The 15,093-nt window shown below is 40.3% G+C and overlaps 1 protein-coding gene across 3 annotated transcripts; it reads left to right on the forward strand.

Annotated features, from left to right (window-relative positions):
- The first annotated feature begins 461 nt into the window (after window positions 1–461).
- preb (prolactin regulatory element binding) lies at window positions 462–14,452 on the forward strand. Of its 3 annotated transcripts, XM_005816125.3 has the most exons (10): window positions 490–673; window positions 2,354–2,520; window positions 7,178–7,373; window positions 10,377–10,627; window positions 11,150–11,230; window positions 11,306–11,433; window positions 11,506–11,679; window positions 12,517–12,589; window positions 12,665–12,824; window positions 12,913–14,452. In XM_005816125.3, the coding sequence occupies exons 2-10, from the start codon at window positions 2,386–2,388 to the stop codon at window positions 12,999–13,001; spliced, it is 1,287 nt and encodes a 428-aa protein (XP_005816182.1). In that variant the 5' UTR covers window positions 490–673; window positions 2,354–2,385; the 3' UTR covers window positions 13,002–14,452. The 3 variants fall into 3 exon arrangements, with proteins under 3 accessions (XP_023186584.1, XP_023186583.1, XP_005816182.1); XM_023330816.1 differs by having other exon boundaries at window positions 462–536; window positions 11,150–11,433; XM_023330815.1 differs by having other exon boundaries at window positions 488–673; window positions 11,150–11,433.
- Window positions 14,453–15,093: the final 641 nt, after the last annotated feature.

Below are 15,093 nucleotides of genomic sequence, written 5' to 3' on the forward strand. Positions count from 1 at the left end.
TTGGTTGCCATCCACCAATAAAACACGAAAGAAGAAATTGTACCAATGAATGCCTGGAAAACAACTGTCAGTATTGAAATGTTTGCGTAAACACAAATAAATGCTTTGCATCCCCCGGTGAAACAGCGAGGTACGTTTTGGTTTTCACCGTGATCATTTTGCCCAGGTCCTTCTTGAAAATGAGATCCAGATCTCAATGGGGTTTACCTGGTTAAATAAAGGAAATAAAAAAAATAAAATCATGGTGATCTGGATCAAAAGGAAAATAAAAACGCTGAAAATCACCAGTCAAGCTGCACTGAATGTTGAGCGGAGGGGCTGCTACAGTCAGTAAACGTAGACTTAGTAGTTTAAACAAGACCAGATTGAATCATGAAACGACTGGCCAAAAGGACATCGGTCAGTTTTTGTTTGGGTGGTTCCTCTATCTTTCGTCTCACACAAAATCTCAGTAGATGGCGGTAAAGGGCCCTAAAGCTGGGTCGCAATAAACAGAAGAAGAAAAAGAAGGAAGAAGAAGAACTTCTTGTTGACGTGTAGGTTGGAAAGTGTAGCTTTAGCATGTATCAAAGTGTACTCTTTTGTTATTAATTATTCAAAAATGAATTGGTTCGGTTTATTGCAAAGGTTTTTAACAAAACGCTACTCAAGATAAACTGGAGAAACTGCAAAGGTAGGGAACTTATGATTCCGTGTCAAGATGGGTACCGTGCAGAAAGTTGTAATTCTGATATATTACTGCTATGCCAGACAGACATACCAGTGACACAGACTGACGAGTTTTTGTGACAGACTCCGATCCTGTAGCGTTAATGATGCTACACATAAAGGGCAGGCGTCATGTCGGTGTTCTGACTGGAAAGTAGAGCCATTACAATTAGGAGGAGTGTTATCAAAAGTTTTTGGACAATATGCAATTATATTAATGAATTAACTTATACCTAAGGTTTACGCATTCTTATTGCCAACGAAAAATAAATTAACACGCCAGTGTTTTAAATATGTGAGTGAGAAATGTTGTTCTAGGTACGAAATGGAAGTGCTTATTGGATCAGTTTGTCCGCCATCTTTTCCATACAAAATGAGCGTTAAAGTGTAAACTCAAAGACCCCCTATACATCGTTTTTATGTACAGGAGATATATCGTTATAATTACAGTGAATATGTTTCGCCACATATAAAGTTAAAGTACCTGCCTGTAAACACCCTTGCTTGTTAATTGTTCAGCCCTCTCCTTTAAGTCTGTTACATTTTTTGTTTATTATTCTTTTTCTGTCCCTGACCTCAATTTGTAATATTTCACAGGTTGGTTTTTTATTTTTATCAAAATATGTTCAGTGGATTTATAGGTTTTTCTAAGTGTATAATTTAAATCAGCTGTATAATATTTGTTTTATATTCTGAAACCTGTTTTAATTTTGCTTTAAAATTGTATTCGTGGGAAAAGTGTAATCAGCCTGAAGGCAAAATGCAGTCACATTTTCTTCAGTTTTGTTTCTTCATGCTTTTTATTTTGCTGACAGATTTCATTGGGCTGCATGTAGTGATTTTTATGTTGGGTGTTATTTTCAGGTGTGTCAATGGATAAATGTTAACCTCAAAATTTGACGTGGTTGGTTTGGCTGATTCAGGCGTTTGTAATTTTAGCTGGTGTGGCCCAACAAAACAATACATTGTTGAACTTAAGCTTTATGTTTCCATACTTTGTATGCAACCACACAAACTACTGTAGTTAACAACTAAGCAAACATACGAAAGAAAAAAAGAATTGTACAGAATTGCTGCTGAATCCATTTGCATGGACCAAAGTCTTGTTTATGCTGTAAAAAATATATTGAAACAGAATTTATTTTAGTTATTTAACAGCAAATTGACAGGCAAATAGAATCACTGGATCAAAACTTTAAACAGTTTTAAAGTTTTGATCCTGCTTAAAATTTTAATTAAAACTTTAAGCAGTGTTAATTAAATAAAAATGATTGCAAAATGATATTAACATTTCTGCTCAGTGTTTAAGTATTACCCTATCTACTGTTTGGCCAAATAGTAAAAAATAACTCTTTAATTGTGTATTTATTTCTACATGATGGCTAAAGTGTCCCCTAGTGGTTGGTTTTGCACAAATAAAGGAACTTTTATCATATTAATTAATCTTAGTTTTTTGCAGTTAGCTAGAAAACATCCTGTTCTTTCAAAGAAATTTTCCACTATTACCAAAATGGTACAGTTTTTGTCTTTTGTCACAGACTCACAAGACATCAGTCTTGAAATTTTAGTGTTGTGACAACTATCTTGTGTTTATTTGTGTCACTGTATGCATAACCAGAAAAGCTTAATGCTTTGTTTTCAACAGGTGTGGTGAAATAAGGACGTCTGTGATAAACTATGGGGAAGAAGAAGATGCTGGATCTGTATAGAGCCCCATTTCCACTGTACACTGTCAAAGTGGATGCCACTACAGGGCTTGTGATAACAGCTGGAGGAGGGGGTCCCTCAAAGACAGGAATAAAAAATGCTGTAGTAAGTACTGATGATCGTTTAGATCAGTCTTTCTCAAAGTGTGGGCCGCAATGTACTGCATGTAAACAACTGTTAATTTGCCATGCGACGCTACAGTTAGCTTACCAAAGGATTGTGCTTAAAAATAATAATGGACAAAGATAAAAAAAACTAAAAAGAAAACCAGAAGATACCAGTGGAAAGTTTCTCAGGGTGAGGTCCAGAACCTTTGGTTTTGAACACTACAATACACACCATGCTACATGCATGTAGTTATAAGTCCGGTGAATGCGTTATGACGGGGAAGAGGTGGTGCACAGAGGTGCGCCCATGCTGACCAACTGCGTCTTAACACCTAAAATATAAAGTTATTTTTATTGGGCTAAATAGAATGGCTGAAAGAAAATGTTTGTTTTTGCCAATGAAACTCAAGCCTATTTTCCGTTTATTATGCTTCTAAATTAGAAATATCCCTTAAATGCTATTAGTGCACAGAACACTAGTAAAGAAAATTTTTTGATTTCCATGTGTTTTCTATCACTGGAAAGCTTAGAATTCATACTTTCAGAATCTGAAACTCAAAATGCCCATAGAGTTGCTCATGGTTTTATTGTGGCTAATCACATTTACAAAACAACGCCACCCTTCATATTCGGAGGTACAAAGACAGTGAATTAAGAGACTGATATTTTCATTTCAGGTTGTATATATTAAGATATTGTGTTATTGGGGGGGCAATTACAAGTTAGGTGGTCCTTCAGTGTTTTTAAATGGGGTAAATAATCTTCAGTCTGAAAAAGTTTGAGAAACACTGCTTTAGACTGAAGTCTCTCAACACTACTGAGCTAGAACAATACATTGGTGTTAATTGTTGTGAGTCTTAATTTCTATTTACAATGTTTAAATTGAAATATCAGGTCAAAGTAGCTACTAATTTTCAGGTTTCAAATTCAGAAATACTTTATTGATCCCACAGAGAAATTAAATTAAATTCTACCTTCTCCAGTAATTTGTTTAAATTCTCATTAATATTCTGCTCACTATATACTGGATAATTAATAAAGGTTAAACACAGCAGGTCTGACACACAATAATAAATATTGTTATTAATTTATACTCTCAGAGGAGTCTTTGTTTGATTCAGATTTTTCTCACTTTTTTTTTCTGTGGTTGAAAATCATTGCTCCATATCTCAAATCCATTAACCAGCCACTCTGTGCGTCACAGCAGTGCACAAAGCATTGATTGTGTTAATGTGACCAGGACCGGCAGAAGCGGTCCTGGCATGTTTGGCGCCCTGGCCAAACCACTCTTCCGGTGCCCATCCCAGAAATCTCCACTGAGGACCGGTTTGTTTTCCAGAACGAACAGCACAAACTCTGTCATAATGTTCACTTGTATCATATGTGCACAGCACCAGTGGCTCGTTCTGTTTCACTCTGCGCCACACTACTCTGAGCTTGGATGCGACGCAAAGTGCACCGATGTGAAATAATACAGCCGATAGAAGTCCAGAGACCTGCTGAGGAAAGCTGCTATCAGGGAAACAGATTTTATTCCTAAATGATTCAGCTCCCATCTATCACCTAAATCTCTCCTCCTAGACTGATAACTACTGCAAGCTTGTAGTGACAGCTTAGCAAAATTCCACCACCTGCACATTATACTACTTTTGGCAATGCTGCATTCAAAAAATGTGGGAAATTCAGTATAAAAGAGCTGCACAGGATCCGTCAAAGATCTGCATGTATATACTGCATATAGAAATCCATCCATCCATCCATCCACCCACCCACCTTTCTTTCTTTCTTTCTTATCCGGGGCCTCCTCCCGGTGGGTCGTGCCCGGAACACCTCACCAGGGAGGCGTTCAGGAGGCATCCTGACCAGATGCCCGAGCCACCTCAACTGGCTCCTCTCGATGTGAAGGAGCAGCGGCTCTACTCTGAGTCTCTCCCGGATGACTGAGCTTCTCATCCTATCTCTAAGGGAGAGCCCAGACACCCTACGGAGAAAACCCATTTCGGCTGCTTGTATCCACGATCTCGTTCATTCGGTCATGACCCAAAGCTCATGACCATAGATGAGGGTAGGAACGTAGATCAACCGGTAAATTGAGAGCTTTGCTTTTTGGCTCAGCTCTCTCTTCACCATGATGGACCGGTACAGTGCCCACTTCACAGCAGACGCTGCACCAATGCCACTGTCAATCTACGGCTCCATTTTTTCCTCATTCGTGAACAAGATCCCGAGATACTTAAACTCCTCCACTTGGGGCTGGACACCCCCCCCGCCCCCCACCCCACACACACACACACACACACACACCCTGACCTGGCGAAGGCACTCTATCCTTTTCCTGCTCAAGACCATGGCCTTGGATTTGATCCTATAAGGCCACCAAAACTGATTCCCTCGGGCGTGCCGTGGTGGCGTGGGGGTTGGCGCGGCCCACGTTTGGAGGCCTCGGGTCCTCAACGCGGCTGTCGCGGGTTCGATTCCTGGACCCGGCGACGTTTACCGCATGTCTTCCCCCCTCTTCTTCCCCCTTTCCTGTCAGCCTACTTCATGAAAAGGGACTCTAGAGCCCACAAAAATACCCCCTGGAGGGATTAAAAAAAAAACAAAAAAAACTGATCCCCTCAACACCTTGGCTGCGCCTAGAATTTCTGTCCTTGGCGGAGTCCAACTCTCACCGGTAATGAGCCCGACTTACTGCCGGCAATGAGGACCAGACTCTGACACCGGTCATACATATAATTATCCAGAGTAATATTTTTACTTTTCCTGTCAACTTAACATCCTTTATTACAAAAACACGGTGGACCGCCAGTGGGCTGCCTCGGTGCCCTGACCACCGGGCTTAGCAAGTTTTCTGGAGGAAACCCTGACACTGCTCTTCTTGAATCCGAGGTTCGACTATCCGACGGACCCTCCTCTCCAGGACCCCTGAATAGACCTTGCTAGGGTGGCTTAAGAGTGTGACCCCTCTGTAATTGGAGCACACCCTCTGGTCCCTCTTTTTGAACAGGGGAACCACCACCCCAGTCTGCCAATCCACGGGAACAGCCCCTGATGTCCATGCAATATTGCAGAGTTGCGTCAGCCACCACAACCCTACAACATCAAGAACCATAAGGACCTCAGGCTGAATCTCATCCAGGGTCACCCTCACCCGGTACCCATCAGCTGCTTCTGGAGTCCCACAGGCCGAAAAGGCAAGATAGGACTCCTTCAGCCTGACAGCATCTCTCATTGAAGGTGTACACCAACGGGTTCGAGGGTTGCTGTCACAACAGGCATCAACAACCTTGCGGCCACAGCTCCAATAAGCCGCCTCGACAATGGAGGCACAGAACATGGTCCACTTAGACTCAATGTCCCCCACCTCCCCAGGAACGTATTCGACGTTCTGCCGGAGATGGGAGTTAAAGCTCCATCTCACAGGAGCTGGGAACTGTTGTGAGGTTCCCAGCAGACCCTCACAACACGTTTGGGCCTGCCAGGTCTGACCGGCATCCTCCCCCACCACCGGAGCCAACTCACCACCAGGTAGTGGTGAATGGACAGCTCCGCACCTCTCTTCTCCTGAGTGTCCAAGACACATGACCGCAGATCCGATGAAACAATGACAAAGTCGATTATCGAACTGCGGCCTAGGGTGTCCTGGTGCCAAGTGCAAGTATGGACACCCTTATGCCTGAACATGGTGTTCATTATGGACAATCCATGATGATCACAGAAGTCCAATAACAGAACATCACTTGAAATCAGATCGGGGGATGTTGTTCCCCCCAACCATGCCCCTCCAGGTCTCACTGTCATTGCCCACGTGGGCTTTGAAGTCCCCCAGCAGAACAAGGGAGTCACCACGAGGGGCACTCTCCAGTACCCCCTCCAAAGACTCCAAGAAGGGTGGGTAATCTGAACTGTCGTTTGGCCCATAAGGACAAACAACAGTCAGGACCCATTCCTAAACCTGTAGGCTGAGGGAGGCTACCCTCTCATTCACCGGGGTAAAACCCAACGTACAGGCGGCGAGATGGGGGGCAACAAGTATGCCCACTCCAGCCCGACTCCTCTCACCATGGGCAACTCCAGAGTGGAAGTATGTCAAGCCCCTCTCAAGGAGACTGGTTCCAGAACCAGAGCCATGCGTTGAGGTAAGACTGACTATTTCTAGCCGGAACCTCTCGACCTCACACACTAGCTCCGGCTCCTTCCCCACCAGAGAGGTGACATTCCACGTCCCAAGAGCCAGTTTCTGCAACCGAGGATCAGACCGCCAGGGTCCCCTCCCTTGGCTGCCACCCATCACACACTGCACCCAACCCCTTTGGCGCCTCTCATGGGTGGTGGGTCCATGGGAAGGGGGACCCATGTCTCCTCTTTGGGCTGAGCCCGGCCAGGCTCCATGGGTACAAGCCCGGCCACAAGGCACTTGCTATGGCAAGTGCCCCACCTCCAGGCCTGGCTCCAGAGTGGGGCCCCGGTGACCCGCATCCGGGCAAGGACTATAAGTTCAGTACATTTTGATTGTACGAATCTCTAGTTTTACTTCTAGTAAAGAAATTCTGATTAATTTTAATATAACTTTTTAATATTTTGGTGAAAATTTGCACAGACACCTAATGACAGAATGCAAATCTGATTTCATCAGTAGCAAACTTGTCTTTCAGCATTTCCTGGATGTGCAGATGGTTGGAAAAAATCAGTACAGCTCCAGTCTTCTTCACTCTCATGATACGGACACACGCGCCACTATAAACATGGCTGTTGGTGATGGTGTGATTGCTGCTGGACAGGATGGCACATGCAGCCTCATGAAGTTTAAACTCTGCCAGCAGAAAGAAGAAAATGCTACGCATAGAGATGGTATGGTTTACAACTTTCTGATGATTACTTGCTGTTTTAAAAAGACAGTTAAAACATACTTTGAACTAAAGGACTGTTATCTTTCCCATTTGGAGTCAGAGGTGGAATTACCTTTTAAACTTTTGATTGTGATGCAGAATTTATTTTCTTAATTTACTTTTGGTTGTTTGTTTTTTTTGTGTCTGTGTGTTGCTTTTCCTTGATAAGTCTTTAATAGACCACACATCTTTATATAAGCCACCATATATAATGGTTTGTAATCTGATTGAAAGTTAGTCAGAGTCTTTAGTGTGAAACCTGAAATAATTTTAACCTTAACTCAAATGTGGTTCAGTAAAAGCTAAGACTTTAGCAACATTATTATTGAAATGAAACAAACAGTGCCACTGTATTTCACTCATAAATGGATCTACTTATTTTAAAAGACTCAGTGGAGGAAGGGCAACAGCCTCACATGCATCCTTTACATTGGTGTATAGTAAATCAATTATCCTGTTTTTCCTGGTGGGACAGTTGACAACCTGGTGAAAAGTAGCCAGAATGAAATCCAGGGTAACACAATTAAAATCTCTAGATATTATTATGAGGGCCTCAGGGTGTTGTGACAGGTTGTATCCTTTGACAGACAGCAGCTGGCTCTGCCCTCAGAAGAATGTAAACACAAATGGAGATCATGTGACTGAACTCTCGAGGAAGATGGTAGGGATGCAGGCTCACAGCTATCAGCTCCAGATCAGGGCAACACACTGCCTTGACTGTGACAGCCAGGGTTACGAAGGTTACTTAGATGATCAAAGTGCCACCCCTTCTTTTCCACATGCCAGACCATTGTTAGGTCCATCTCTGGATGGCAAAGTCTGTCCATATTTTTTGAAAGGATACATGTCTCTAGTAGGGATGCTCCGATCAGGTTTTTTGCTGCCGATTCTGATACTGATCATCCATGAAGCAGATCTTTGACGACCAATCTTTGCCGATCGCCTGGAATGGCTGTTAATTTTTCGATTTAGGTATAAATGATACTATGTTATCTGGCAAAATGATAACATATCTGGCAATAAATTCACCTAATTTAGACATAGACATATTTTAATACATATCGAAAATCTTTTAAGTTACAAGCTGCAGCTTTAAGCAGATGCTCTGTGTGAGAGTTCACTGTCTGGTGGAGGTTGAGCGGCGCTCCATCTGTGAAAAATTACTACCTGTAGCTCGTAGTGGCGGTCCAAAAGCGAGAGCAGAACCAGCATCTTACGCTGCCAGCCCTTAAACTTGAATTATTTTTTGGGTTATTTGTTTAGCTTTCTGACCATCATGCTAATCCGGGTTAGGGTTAGAGACGGTTAGAGAAAGTTACTTGGAATCAAGAAAAAGTAGTTTCTTGGATTTGTTTGTTTTTTTCCATCTCCCCTTATGGGCTCCATATTAATTAGCACATTTTCAGGATCCCTGTTTTTGCTAAGAATATTGATTCATGCAAAGAAAATGCACAACTATATACGAATACACAACGATCAATGAATATATTCTAAAGTAAGTCCAAACCCGTTAAACTGAATAATAATTATATTATAAAAACACCAAGGGAACTGGGCCTGGTGTCTCTGGGATACCTTTGCACTGATGTGGGTTCATTTGTTTGGTTGCGGGGCTGTTGGCCAAGTCTCCAGGTTGACTTGTATGCTCTCTTTTCTAATTTCCCTCCACTACTCCTATCTCCTTCTTTCCCTTTAAGTCTTTCCCCCACTTTTTTCCTCTCTTTTCCAACTCTGTGTCCATTGCAGTTGAAATAAACCCAAAGCAACTTCTCTCACCAGCCACTTTATTAAGTACACCTTCCTAGTACCAGGTTGGATCCCCTTTTGCCTTCAGCATCCTCCATGGCAGAGATTCAACAAAGTACTAGAAACATTCCTCACAGTCTGGTCCATAATGACATGATAGCATCACACAGTTGCTGCAGATTTGCAGATCCAAGATGCAAATCTCTCATTCCACCCAAAGATTCTCTACTGGATTGAGATCTGGTGACTGTGGAGGTCATTTGAGTTCAGTGAACTCATTGTTGTGTTCAAGAAACCAGTTGGAGAGGATTACTCAGGTAGGCTGTGGTGTTGACACGATGCTCAATTGGTACTAATGGACCTTAAATGTGCCAGGAAAATATCCCCCACACCATTGCACCACCACCAGCCTGAACCGTTGATACAAGGCAGGATGGATCCATGCTTTCATGTTGTTGACGCCAAATTCTGACCCTACCATCTGAATGTCACAGCAGAATTCAAGACTCATCAGACCAGGCAACTTTTTTCCAATCCTCTATTGCCCAATTTTGGTGAGCCTGTGTGAATTGTAGCCTCAGTTTCCTGTTCTTAGCTGACAGGAGTGGCACCTGGTGTGGTTTTCTGCTGCTGTAGCCCATCCGCCTCAAGGCTCAACATGTTGTACATTCAGTGGTTATTTGAGTTACTGTTGCCGTTCTATCAGCTCAAACCAGTCTGGCCATTCTTCTCTGACCTCTGGCATCAACAAGGCATTTGTGCCCACAGAACTGCTGCTCACTGGACATGTTTTCTTTTTCTGACCATTCTCTGTAAACCCTAGAGATGGTTGTGCATGAAAATCCCAGTAGATCAGCAGTTTCTGAAATACTCAGACCAACCAACCATTAACCATGTCACGTTCAAAGTCACTTAAGTCACCTTTCTTCCTCGTTCTGATGCTCAGTTTGAACTGCAGCAGATCGTTTTGGTCATGTCTACATGTCTGCATTGAGTTGCTGCCACTTGATTGGCTGATTTAACATTTGCTTTAATAAGCAGTTGGAAAGGTGTACCTAATAAAGTGGCAGTGAGTGTGTGTGTATGTACTTATATGCACTTAATCTGCTGCGGCTGTATAGTATATATTACTACACCTTGATTCAAGCGTTGCAAAATTTTCAAAACATCATATTGTGTTTTTTGTGTTATGTTGTTAAGAGTGTTATTTCTGCTATAGGTAACACCCTTGAACTTAGCAATGCCAGACGGAGATGTGGGAAAGCTGGCAAAGGTAATCTCGAGAACCGTTCTACTACTGGAGACATGTCTGATACAAGGAATGAGACGGTTCAGATCACAGTGACCAATATAGCTGAAGTGCTGTCAGACCTAAACCCACATGACCCTCTTCAGAAAGTTGTTAGGTTCAGTCCTGACATGAACCTTCTGCTGACCGGAGGCACCGATGGATACATCAGAATTTGGGAGGTAAACTTTGATCAGTTTTTAAATGTGAAAATATCCCCACATTAGCCAGCTGACGTTTTTATGTTTTAGAATCTACTTTAGGTAATCAGAAACCAAAAAAAATCTTTTGGTTTTTCAAAGAATAACATTTCAAGATGGAAAAAAGCATGTTTTTTTCCATCTTCCAGTTTTTCTCTTAATTTAGCCCAGAACATTTTAAAAACTTGCCTTTTAGGTCATGAAATCATATGAAACATTTGAAAATCAGACAACAGCTTATCTCTATTTATTTATTGTCCAATCTAGCAATAGCGACAAATTCAAATTATTTAGATAAAGAATAAAACAAACAAAAAAAATTCTTCAAGTTTCTTTTGCTGACACAACAAAAATGTTTAATAGTTATGCATTTACTAACAATGGTATTAATAATGTAAATAATAATAAACATTAAATATGTTTAGCAGGTTTTTGTATAAACTTTGTAGATGCCTAAGTGGTGTGTTTTTGTTTTGACCTTGTCACTTTGGATTTTTTTTTAAGTTTCCATCCCTTGAGAAAAAGTTTGACTTTAAAGCACATGAAAAGGAGATTGAAGACTTGGATATGAGTACAATAAGCAAGGTGAACTGTCAATTGCTCTTAATATTCATTACTCCGAATGTAATGAATGATCAAAATAAATGTTTCCTTTTGCAGCAACTTGTGACTGTGGGGCGAGACTTTGTCTGCAATGTGTGGAGTGACAACCAACTGGTCACAAGTCTGAACTGGCTTGAAACCATGCCTCAAATTGCTGAAAAGACCTATCGATATATGGCCTGCAGGTGTGATAATAAGGAAATGGGAAAAGGGTTTCTTCTCTTTAAAGGTCCTTCTAAGTTGTTTTCATGTCTTAGGTTTGGAAATGGTGAAGATGAGAAAGATGCCATAAGGCTTTACACAGTGCAAATCCCTCATAAACGAGACAAAAAACCTCCTCCGTGCTATATTACCAAGTGGGACGGCAAGATCTTACTGCCAATGTTAACATCTCCCTGTGGTACTGAAGTTATCTCCTGTCTGGCTGTGAGGTAATTGAACCAGGACAAGCAGAAGATGAAGATTCCATTTTTTGGGAAAAAGTTGTACTATAATTATTTCTGACGTGTTTATGTTACTGGCATCATGTGTGTGTGTATATATACAGTATATATGTACTGTATATATCGGTGGCGTGCGGTGAGGTTCATGGCTGGTGAGGCACTGACTTAGTCAAAATCATAAGACCCCCTGCATGTTATTGTTTACATACGGAAATTTTGCGCATGCGGACAACATTGAAGGGCAAAAAGACTATACTTTCACATGCCATTTATAGACGCGCTGCCACGGTAGAATAATTCCGTTAACTCAATGAAATTTGGAAATATAGATATTAATTTAGTGCTATGCTTAGTGCAGCAAAGGGCAAACCCGTTGAAGTACAACTCAAACCACATTTTTCTCTCTCTCTGTATCAGCCAAGCTACACGTAGACTCGTTGCGTTTAGCTTCCCTTATTTACTGTATGGCTAGCTCACTGTCGCTTACTCTGTAGACGCGGAGTCACAATGTGTGGGATCATGAGCGCCCCCTGCCATGAGGCAAGAGAACTGCAAAAATTCAGCGATTTTGAAGAAAAAATATTCAAAATTGCTAAAATAAAAAATAAATGAAAAATAAATACTTCACAGTAGAAAACACAGGGTGAAAATAACAATATAAATTATCTTATCATTTATATAAGATGACACAAGGTATGATGACACACCGCACGTCACACACACAAACACAACACATGCGTGTTTGTGTGTACATATAGAAAGTAGATCAATCAAGTGTTTGAGGATGGCAGATGGAAAATGTAATCTTTGACTTATCTGCAACAGTGACTCTGGGAGGTTTCTTGGTCTTGGAACAGTAACTGGATCAGTAGCAGTTCATATTGCTTTTTCTCTACAGGTAACATAAACATCATACTAATCTTAACATATAAAGTGTATGCATAAAAGTTTATTTGTATGTCAATTTTTGCAGAAGCTGTACTATGTTCATGAGTCACATGGCATTGTTGTGACAGATGTAGTCTTTCTGCCCAACTTGATGAAAGGCCAAAATATCAAAGGGAACAACAAAGCAGCATTGCTGAGTGTAGCTGTGGATAGTCGATGTCAAGTACATACTGTCACCAAAGAAAGTGAGTCTGGCATTTTAAATTTTTCATTTAAAATGCATATCTCTGAGCTACTCATTTTTTGCTGTAAATTTTTTTCCATTTATCTTAGGGCCTATCCCTCCCTGGCTTTTCTTCTGTGGGCTCGTCGTCGTGGGAGTGCTCTTAATTTTGCAGTACCTTTTTCCAGTGTTGCTCTAAATGATGCATAAACCTCTGACAAATTGTCAGCATTAGCAACTACTGGTTTAACAGTTTTCAATATGGATCAAACCCAAACAACTGTATATTAAGTAAATTGTTTGTTCTGTGAATACGGTTCAGATTCACTTTACTCTTTGAGAAACAGGCTTTATGAATGGGTTCATGAAAATGTAGAATTTGTACAAAATGTAAAGGAATTATTTTCACATCTTTGTAGGAACACACACACAATAACCACTATTCGAATGTTTTCCATTATTGTAGAGATTTTGAGAGGAGAAATATCTTTATTAGATGGGCCAACTTAGAAATTAAGTAATAACTTTAAGGTTTAGTTGTAAATATACTGTGTCTTCGAATAATTAGTATGTACCGAAAATAGCAGATTTGAATTAAGTTGATGTGACCACAGACAGTTTTATTAAAAACATTATTGATTGTATCAAACACATATGTTGATATACAATCATATGTGTTTCAGTAATCCCCATATTGGTGTTTTATTTAAAAAAATTTTTTTAAAGATTAAATAAAAGAATCAGAGGCACAAAATTATTTCTATATAATTCTTCTTCCAATCCTCCTGATTCTTGTAATATTTTTCACATCTTCAGTAATTCGTTTGATTCACAAGAGATTTGTGGACAATGTTGACCACAAGATGGGGAAAATGAAAGGGACAAGACCTAGAAACCTGGACTGATCAGTGGTTGGGAAATTGTATTCAAACATATGTTGACTTTTCTCAACATACAGTAGCTTCTTTTTTACGATTAGCCTGATTTAAAAAGCATTTTTTTCAAAATTCAAAACTCAAAAATACTTTATTAATCCCAAAGGGAAATTAAATGTTGTTGTAGCTCATTAATTTAGATTCTTTCTACAAAGTTATTGAAGATGGTGATCGCTGTTGGCAGGAAAGATCTTCTGCAACGCTCTGTACTGCACTGAATCTGAAGAACAGGACCAGAACTGAACCAGCCTTCTTTATCAGGCTGTTGAGCCCAATTAAGATGGCTGAACCACAATGTTTAGAATTTAATTGAGTGGTAGACCTGTGACACCAAACCTCTCTGTAATATGGGAATGCCTTTCATGCAAATATGTGTTTTCTGTAAGAATATTACCTCTGATTTCAGTTTATTCATATGAGAACACTGTTGCGTAGAAAAAGCTTCTGCAATTGTAACGAGGCTCAGATGTTTTCACTAAACATTTTCTGTTCAGTTTTTATTGAACAAAAAACAGCAAAAGTTGAATAACAGCAACAGCCGTTTGTATCCTAATTTCCTGTTTGAATTATGATGCGTTTGGTTTGAAGCGAAAATTTCTTAGCTCCTCAGCGCAAAGGCAGCGGATAAAACACCAAACAAGACAGGTTATAAAGAAGATAACCTCATAAAATGTATCTTATTAGCAGCTCGCTTAATAAAGACAAAAGGAATATTTATCATGTAAGCATTTGTTTACAATATTGTGTGAATTAAACTGCATTTGTTTAATTGCAAATTTTAACTTAAAATAACTTTTACAAATTAATTTTAGTTTTGGCATATAACTAAAGTATGTGAAGTATACTTTAGTTATACTTCAGTGGCTTGACTTGATTACAATATTTTTGTTTATGACCAATTTTTCGAATACCCTCAACTCTGCAATAGTCTATTAAAGGCCTTTCTGCCAAACAGCGGCGTTCAGAAACACAATTGAATGGTGAAAGAGCCAATGTGGGTCATTCTGAAATGGATAATGGTAGTTTCTACTGTCATAATATTAAAATAATAAAAGTACTTGACTGAATACTATTACTTTTTTGGTGATAAGAAAGACTAAAACTGATAAAACAAAATCACAGACAAAACACATAAGTTTCTGATGAGTGTGAGCACAGACTGAACAGATAAGGCTCCAGGTTTAACTAAGCCTGGCCGTTAGCCTGGTCTGGAGCAGGCTAACTTCACAGAATAAATGACCATGGTAAGTTGTGTTACCTCTTTTGTGAAACCAAATTGAGTTTTTGCACCAGGGATGGTGCTGAAGGCCAAGGAGGAATCCAAAACTAACAAATGGATGTCCTGCTTTCCATGTG

Source organism: Xiphophorus maculatus, chromosome 3, assembly GCF_002775205.1.
Source record: "Xiphophorus maculatus strain JP 163 A chromosome 3, X_maculatus-5.0-male, whole genome shotgun sequence".
Taxonomy (NCBI): domain Eukaryota; kingdom Metazoa; phylum Chordata; class Actinopteri; order Cyprinodontiformes; family Poeciliidae; genus Xiphophorus; species Xiphophorus maculatus.

Bases quoted from the DNA above. Each gene is read 5' to 3' on its own strand.
- preb (XM_023330816.1), top strand. From the start codon at position 2,386: ATGGGGAAGAAGAAGATGCTGGATCTGTATAGAGCCCCATTTCCACTG. The intron at 11,434-11,505 runs GTGTGATAATAA...TTCATGTCTTAG, and splicing joins TATCGATATATGGCCTGCAG to GTTTGGAAATGGTGAAGATG. The intron at 12,825-12,912 runs GTGAGTCTGGCA...CATTTATCTTAG, and splicing joins ACATACTGTCACCAAAGAAA to GGCCTATCCCTCCCTGGCTT.